This window comes from Centrocercus urophasianus, unplaced genomic scaffold (genome assembly GCF_019232065.1).
Source record: "Centrocercus urophasianus isolate 14NV4802_14NV808 unplaced genomic scaffold, USGS_Curo_1.0 seq_980, whole genome shotgun sequence".
Lineage (NCBI taxonomy): Eukaryota > Metazoa > Chordata > Aves > Galliformes > Phasianidae > Centrocercus > Centrocercus urophasianus.
In genome coordinates this window covers 1-7,783 of record NW_024885622.1, presented here as the reverse complement: position 1 = coordinate 7,783, position 7,783 = coordinate 1, and the positions used below count along the sequence as shown (strand labels likewise).

At 66.7% G+C, this 7,783-nt stretch overlaps 3 protein-coding genes across 3 annotated transcripts in view; all 3 read right to left on the bottom strand.

Annotated features, from left to right (window-relative positions):
- The window catches only part of QARS1 (glutaminyl-tRNA synthetase 1), a 4,665-nt gene extending 4,384 nt beyond the window's left edge, over positions 1-281 (bottom strand). Inside the window, exon 1 of the mRNA XM_042839581.1 lies at positions 1-281. This exon is cut by the window's left edge and continues 6 nt beyond it. Within this exon, the coding sequence (XP_042695515.1) occupies positions 1-265 (265 nt within the window). The 5' untranslated portion in view covers positions 266-281.
- A 691-nt stretch (positions 282-972) lies between these two features.
- Positions 973-2,100, bottom strand: LOC122171807 (epidermal differentiation-specific protein-like). The gene has a single exon (XM_042839582.1). The coding sequence runs from the start codon at positions 2,098-2,100 to the stop codon at positions 973-975; it is 1,128 nt and encodes a 375-aa protein (XP_042695516.1).
- Positions 2,101-3,282: 1,182 nt separating this feature from the next.
- On the bottom strand, positions 3,283-7,452 carry SLC6A8 (solute carrier family 6 member 8). Its single transcript, XM_042839580.1, has 13 exons — positions 7,289-7,452; positions 6,931-7,062; positions 6,368-6,641; positions 6,163-6,295; positions 5,878-6,012; positions 5,694-5,797; positions 5,490-5,614; positions 5,306-5,418; positions 5,101-5,238; positions 4,564-4,666; positions 4,390-4,490; positions 4,015-4,185; positions 3,283-3,549 (listed from the first exon to the last, which is right to left on the bottom strand). Exons 1-13 carry the CDS (start codon positions 7,374-7,376, stop codon positions 3,418-3,420), a joined length of 1,749 nt encoding a protein of 582 aa, XP_042695514.1. The 5' UTR covers positions 7,377-7,452; the 3' UTR covers positions 3,283-3,417.
- Between the last annotated feature and the right edge of the window lie 331 nt (positions 7,453-7,783).

Genomic DNA, 7,783 nt, shown 5'->3' with positions numbered 1-7,783 from the left:
CGGTGCGGATCTCCCTCCGCCCGATGTACCCCACCACGAAGGCCAAGCGATCAGGGTCGCGGAGCCGGGCGGCCGCATTGTACAGCAGAGCACCGGTGGCTTTATCCAGGCCTGAGCCCAGCGCGGCGCGAGCCTGCAGCACGGCCTGGCGGAGCTGCGCGCTCAACGCGGCGTTGCGCAGCGTCTCACGGGCCTTGGCCTCGGTCAGCCCGATGCCGGTGAACAAATTCAGCACCTCCGTCTCCTCCGCCGCCATCGCCGCCATGCTGCCGCTGCCCGCCTGCGGAGGCGGGGCCTCGCGTCGCTCCGCTCTCCCCGACGAGCCAATCAGTGGAGAGTGTCCCTCCCTTCGGCCAATGGAGTGAGGAAACTCCTTGCAAGCTTCGCGAATCGGAGAGCAGGGGGGCGTGGCCAGGCGGAAGGACGGTTGCATCATTTAAAGGGACCGCTGCCCGGGGATGACACGTGGGGGGCAGGCCCGGGGCGGGGCCGGGGGCTGGCAGGGCCGGCCCCGGGGCTGCGGGGGGCGGTGGCGGGCGGACCCCTGAGGACGGCGCTCGGTCTCTTTTGTCGTCGGCGGGCACGCATATTGCGGCCCCGCATGTCCACCTTATGCCTCAGACGGCCACCCGTCTTCTCCCTTCATCCCCAGATTGTGTCCCCACATACACCCCTGCCCCCTGTGACCTCTGCATTGTGTCCCCGCAACAGCTTCTCTCTTCTTTGCACCCGTCTTATGCCCTCACAGCCACCCATGTCCCCCCTCATTGTGTTCCCACAGCCACCCGCGTCCCTTTCCACGTCCGCTCCCGCACCCCAGCACCGTCCAGCTGATCTCTATGCCCACACCCATCCACTGTAGCTGCCCCACATCGCCGTGCTCAGGCTGTGGCACCCCAGGATACCCTCTCCCATCCACAACACCGCTGCCAACACTGCAATTCAGAAAGGGCTTTATTGGCACGGCCACTCTCAGCACCCAGTGGGTACCTGCTCCACGTCATCCCCTGGCTCTGTCCCTATGGCCGCCACCCGCCCCATCCCCACGCCGCGTGCCTGCTCAGTGCCCGCCGCAGCCCCCGACTGCTCCTCCTTACTGGTGCCCGCGGCGGGCAGCGGCCTCATGCTGAACCGCGCGCAGACGTTGGTGCCCGACACGCTGCGATACTCCCCCATCTCGGTGCGCACCGCCTCGTTCTGCGTGATGGTGAGCAGCACGGGCACCGACAGCGTCACCTCCTTGCGCAGCACGTGGACGGTGAGCTGTGTGCGCGGGGGGACCTTGGCGGGCAGGGCCACCTCGCTGCGCTCCCTCCGCGTGCACGACTCGCTGCGGCCCTTCTGCACCGTGAAGACGTTGCTGGCCTCCACGGCCAGCGTGAAGGAGAGCCCGGCCCGCAGGCTGGTGGCGTTGCTGAAGTGGAAGCTCTGCCACAGCGTCGTGCTGTACTCCCGCGTGCTGCCGGCTGCTAGCGCCTGCTCCGATTCGGTCTCGTTCACCCCCACAATCTCATCCACCAGCACCTCCCGCTCCGCCTCTATGCGTTTCTGGTCCCACAGGAGCTGTGCGGTGACCGTGGGGCGGCCGGGCCGCAGCGGGCGCAGATGGGACAGCCGGGCCTGGAAGTGCAGCTGCGCCCCATAGTCGTCCACGCGCTCCCCGGGCCACGCCAAGCAGTGCCAGCCACCGCGGTTGGGGTGCTGGTAGAGCAGCCAGACCCCGCGCTGCACCACGTGCGAGGCCACGCGGTCATTGAAGTACCCGTACGCCAAGTTGGTCTCCTCGCTGACCACCTTGCAGGCACCCTGCAGGTGGGGCCGCTCGTAGAGGGTGATCTGTGGGTCCAGCAGGTCGTGGTGCACCAGGCGCAGCGCCGAGAAGCTGTTGGGCCGCTCCACAGCCGTGTACTCACCCTCCTCGAAGACGTGCGGCTCGCCCTCGTACTTGGGCTGAGTGTAAGCGATCCAGGGCTGCCCCACCACCTTCAGCGAGGCGATGCAGTCGCCGAAATCCAGTTCATGCAGGTCGGGCACGTCGCAGGTGAACTCACGACTCAACCCCTCGAAGTCAGCGCGCTCGTACACCGTGATCTTGTTCATGGCGCTGCGTGGCCGAGAGCCCCGGCTCCTCCTCTCCCCGGTTCCGTTCCCTTCCCTGCCCCGTCCCTCTGCTCTCACCGTCTCTGCCGCCGTGCCCCAACGCCGCCCCGCAGCCGCCGCTTTTATCGCAGGGCTGTGACATGCTGTGACACGAGGGCCCTGCCACAGCCCCGCAGACCCGCACGGCGCAGCGGGATGCCCGCAGACCAGCCCTGCCGGATAGTCCTGCCGCACCCCAAGCACATGGCGCTCCAGCGCTAACGAGTCACCGGCAATTAGCAGGGGTGCTTCCGCCCTGCCTGCACTAATTATGGTGTGAGATGGCGGTGTGGCCGGAATGGCTGGATCACCGTGGTGGGGTGAGAGGGTGCAGTGGTGGCACCAACCGGTGTCCCCGGCTGAGACCCCACTGCTCTCCATTCCCACTGGAGCTCAGCGCAGCCCCTGGCACAGCACAGCACGGCCACCTGGCACAGCACGGCCACTTGGCACAGCACGGCCACTTGGCACGGCACGGCCACTTGGCACGGCACGGCATATCACCCACCATGGCACTGCACAGGGTGTTACAACAGAGCCGTATGACACGGTGTGGTGGTGTGACAAGGCATGACGCAGGGATGGCTTGGGCAGACAGTGCCACTGTTCCCTCCTTGTCCCTCACAGTGAGGACATCCCTAACTTCACTGCAGAGCAGGATGCCCATGGACCTCCTGGGGCAGCATACACCGCTGACACCCCCAGCCACACATCAGACATGGGTTTGGGCAACTCTCAGCCCCACAACCCTCCCACAGCCAGCTGGGCTCAGGGCAGCAGCTGCCCCTACAACCCTGCAATGAGAGGTTCTCTGCAGCCCCTCAGTGCCACCACACCCATCCAGCTCCTCCCAACCAGGTGCTGCAATCCCAAGCCGGGGTGTGCCAGGGTCTCCCAGTTTATTGCCAGATGTCGGGGCGGTTGGGGTTACACCAGACAAACGCTACAGAAGCGGTTAGTGAGCGAGGTGCCACTGGCCGGGCCGGCCGGGTTGGGGGGGGACAGCGGGGCACAGGGACAGAGGCCGGGGAGGGGCTGTCCTACTCGCTTCCCCCCCTCCCACCACCCACTGCCCATGTCCCACACCCCCCTCCCAGCTCTGGGGACCCCCATGGCCGCCCCGTCCCCATGTCCCCGAGCGGTTCCCACCACCCCCTGCTCCCTGCATCGAGGCTGGGGCAGCGCGGCAGGGGGAGCCCGGGGGCAGGGCTGCGTGGGTGGGAGGCGGTGCTGGCATTATTGCTATGGCGGGCGGGAGCAGCGCGACCCTCCCCACGCTCAGATCACAGTCTCGAAGAGCGTCGTCTTCTCCTTGGGGGGCTCCGGGGCCAGCAGTTTGGCTTCGGCCTCGGGCGTCAGGTACTCCAGGTGGTGGTGGCCCCAGATCGGCGTGGTCAGCAGCTGCCAGCGCTGCAGGGACATGGGGTCAGCAGCGGGGACGGGGCACGGGACATGGCACGTGGGTGAGGATGGGGACACGGATGGAGTTTGGATGGGCACAGGGTAGGAATAGAATATGGATTGGGCTGGGGAAGGGATTGAAATGGGACTGAGGGAGGGACACGGTAGCGGGGCACAGGGTGGGGATGGGGTCTGAGATGGTGCTGAGAGAGAGAGAAGGATGGGGGCAAGGATGGGATTTGAACAGAGAAAACCATTGAGCAGGGATGAGATTCAGATAAGGTGGGCTTTGTGCGAGATGGCAATGGGGACAGGGATGAGATGGGGAGAAGGCAACGGGGATGAGGATGGGATTCAGCTCAGGATTGGACTGAGACGGCAAGGTGAGGCGATGAGATGGAGATGCCAGAGAGGACAGGGAATGGATTCACATCCGGATGGGGACAGGGACAAGGGTCACCAGTGCTGTCTCACCTCGCGCAAGGAGCCTTTGCAGCGCAGGAGCTTGTAGATGACGGTGCAGGGGATGCAGAGCATGGAGGAGAGTGCCAGGACCCAGCCGATGGCATCGCCCCACCATGGGTACACGTAGGTCTTGTTGTACGTCAGCGGTTTGTAGTTCACCACGTGGAACAAGAAGATGCCCTGTGCGGAGCGGCAGCGAGCTCCCACGGCCGTCCCCAAACGTGTTCCCCGCTCGAGCCTCCCACCCTCACCACACCGCCGTGCCCGCAGCCGCCGCCGGGGGGAGCCCGGAGCCCGCGGAGCGCCGCCCGGGGCATCGCGCACGCGGCCACGAGAGGGCGCCCGAGTGGCCCCCGACCCACGCGCGACCGCGTCCCCGCTCACCACGCAGACCAGCGGCGTCACCACGGCCCAGCACCACTTCATGAAGGGCAGCGGCCGGTAGCCGATCATGCGGGCCACGTCGTCCATGAAGCGGTCAGCGCCTGCGGGGATGGGGTTGTCAGCGGGGTCCCATGGGTGCCTGTCCCCGCATCCCTCCCCATCCCACGGCCTCACCGTACACCCAGGCGATGACCACGCACTCCCAGAAGGCCTGCCACAGCAGCGTGATCCCGCTGGCCGAGTAGTTGTCAAACAGCTGGAATACGTACATGCCGCCCTGCGGGACAGCACAGCATGTCACCGGGCTGTGCTGTGTGTCCCTGCTGCACGGGCACCCGAATGGCACAGGGACCTCAAGCACAGAGACCACAGATGGCACTGGCATTCCAAATGGCACGGGGACCCCCAATGGCACGTAGACCCCCGCAGTGCCGTGGACACTTACAATGGCACAAACATCCCAAATGGCACGGACAACATCCCAAACAGTGTGGATTCTTTCTCTAAATGGCACGGACAGCCCAATGCCACGGGCACTCCAATGGCGCAGCCATCCCAAATGGCACAGACACCCCACACAGCACGGACACCTCAAATGCCACAGACATCCCCAACGCCAAGGGCACTCCAATGCCACACCCCCCCCAGATGGCACAGGCAGCCCACGCCATGGAAAGGCACAACCCGGCCCGTGTCCCTGCGCGTCCCCACCTGTGTCACCATGGAGAGGTCGATGAGGCAGCAGACGAGGCAGCAGAGCGCGGCGGTGAGCTCGCGGCGCAGTGAGCCGGCCCCCGGCTGGGGGAACAGGTCCAGGATGCCCGTGATGAAACCCTCCACACCGACAAACTGTGGCACACAGCGGGGTCAGCAGAGGCACGGCATCCTGTCCCCGTCCCCATCCCCATCGCCGTACCTGGCTGTCCAGCCCCAGCACGAGGAGCATGAAGAAGAAGAGCGTGGCCCACAGCGGGGACAGGGGCATCAGAGTCACGGCTTTGGGGTAGGCGATGAAGGCCAATCCAGGGCCTGTGGGGACAGTAGGGTGAGAGGTGCCACCCCCTGTAGGATACACAGGGCCCACAGCACGCACCACTCACCCGATTCGGCTACTTTGGAGATATCCACGCCCTGCTCCGAAGCCATGAAGCCCAGCACGGAGAAGACGACGAAGCCGGCAAAGAAGCTGGTGGAGCTGTTGATGACGGCCAGGATGTAGGCGTCCCTGTGGGCACAGCGGGTTATAGGCTGCTGCGGGGGCTCTGTGTGGGCTCTGCGGGGTCCCAGCGGAGGCACAGCCCTACCTGTAGCAGTTGTTGTGGAAGCGGTTGTAGCTGCCCAGCGCCGTCAGCGCACCCAACCCAATGGCGTAAGAGAAGAAGATCTGAGTGCCGGCGTCGATCCAGACCTGGGGCACGGGGATGGCGCTGGGATTTTAGGGGCACCATGTGTCCCTCCCCGTGGCCTCACTGCCCCCCCTGCCCTCACCTGCGCCTCGGCCAGCTTGGACCAATCGGGCTTCAGGTAGTAGACGATGCCGCCCAACGCGCCGGGCAGCGTCACGCCGTGCACCAGCAGCAGGATGAGGACCACGTAGGGGAACAGCGCCGTGAAGTAGACGATCTGCAGATGGGGAGCTGGTCAGACCCCCGTGGGGCAGGGGGTGCTATGGGACAGGACGCCCCGTGCCACACGTGTCCCCATCAGGGCCGGGTTCTTGGATGACCCCAAGCACGGGTGGCAACGTCCCGTACAGATGTGGGACCACGTTACCTTCCCGGCTGACTTGACGCCCTTCCAGATGCAGAAGTAGACGATGATCCAGGTGGTGACCAGGCACAGGATCATCTGCCAGTTCATCTCCCCCGGCTCGCTCAGGTCCCCCGACAGCCGCAGCACTTTGTTCCTGCACGGCGGGGTGGCACTGAGCACCCGCACATCCCCGTCCCCTCTGCCCCCACGCCGTCCCCGCACTCACTCCCAGAACTCGATGACAGGTGAGCGCTTGTCGGCCATGTCGACGCAGCTGACGTTGAGGGCGGTGACGGCGGCGCTGGCGTTGGCACTGGCGTTGCGGCACAGTTCCAGGTGGAAGAACTCCGTGCACCGCTCTGTGTTCCATGCGTGGCCGCAGGTGGCCCAGGGCAGCGTGTCGGTCAGCGAGTGCACCAGGTAGAAGAGCCCCCACACCAGGATCATGATGTAGTAGGAGTTACAGAAGAAGACGATCACCATGGAGGCCAAGCCCAGACCTGGAACAACGGCAGCGGGGTTGGCACGGGGCTCCGCACACCCACGGTGAGCCGGGGGGCAGGATGTGGGATGACGGCAGGGATGGGATGTGTAGAAGTGGGACAATGGGTGGGGGGATGGCACGGGGTCGGCCATGGGCACGGTGACGACTCGTGGCTCTCGGGGACGGTAATGGGGAGCTGCAGGGCAGGGCAGGGAGCTGCCATCCTTGGCTGCGGGACACGGGGTGTGCGCAGGAAGCTGCAGGGGCCCTGCACAGGGCACCAAGGGGGGGGGAACGGTGAATACCTTTGAAGAGCGGAGCGATATTCCATGCGGCGATGCCCCCCTGCTTCATGAACTGCCCCAGGGCCACCTCCAGGAAGAAGACAGGGATGCCGCCCACGAAGACGATGAGCAGATAGGGGATGAGGAAGACGCCTGGGGGGGGAAGCAGACATTCAGGGTACGGCTCAGCCGTGCCGTCCCCCCCTCGCCGGTCCCCCCCGCGCCGCCCGCTGGGCGCAGCGAATGGCGAGCGGCACTCCGCGCACTCCCCCTCGCCGCGCGCCGATGTAGGTCAGGGCGGGCAGGTGGCGGACCCCCACCCCGCGAGCCACAAGGGCAGCCCCAGGGGGCGTCCCCCCGACCCCGCGCCGGTGCTCACCTCCGCCATTCTTGTAGCACAGGTAGGGGAAGCGCCACACGTTGCCCAGCCCCACGGCGAAGCCCACGCAGGACATGATGAAGTCCATCTGCCGGGTCCACGTCTCCCGCTCTGGGGCGGCCGTTTTTGGGGGGCCGGGGGCCCCCACCAGCGGCGCAGTCACCGTCCGCTCCTCGCCCGCCGCGGGGGGCTCGGTGCCCTCTGCCGGGACAGGGACGGGGGGGGGGGGGCCGCGCCGCCGTCACCAGAGCACACGGGTTCCGCCCCGGGTGGGGAGAAAGGGGGAGCGCGCGGGGGTTGGGGGGGGGTTTCCTCGCGCGATCCCCCCGCACCCCGCGGCCCTCGCTCCGCGCGTGGGGGCGTGACGTCAGATGTCAGCCCGGCGCGTGACGTCACAATGCAGAGCGGTGACTCACCCCGCGGCGGGACGGGAGGGGGCGCGCCGCGGTCGCGCGTGGCCGTGGGCCGCCACCCCGACCCCCCCCGTTTCTCCCC

Coding starts and splice junctions, on each gene's coding strand:
- LOC122171807 (XM_042839582.1), bottom strand. CDS start 2,100: ATGAACAAGATCACGGTGTACGAGCGCGCTGACTTCGAGGGGTTGAGT.
- SLC6A8 (XM_042839580.1), bottom strand. CDS start 7,376: ATGGACTTCATCATGTCCTGCGTGGGCTTCGCCGTGGGGCTGGGCAAC. Junction 5,419..5,489: donor CTCCAAAGTAGCCGAATCGG/GTGAGTGGTGCG, acceptor CTGTCCCCACAG/GCCCTGGATTGGCCTTCATC. Junction 4,491..4,563: donor GGTCATCGCCTGGGTGTACG/GTGAGGCCGTGG, acceptor CCATCCCCGCAG/GCGCTGACCGCTTCATGGAC.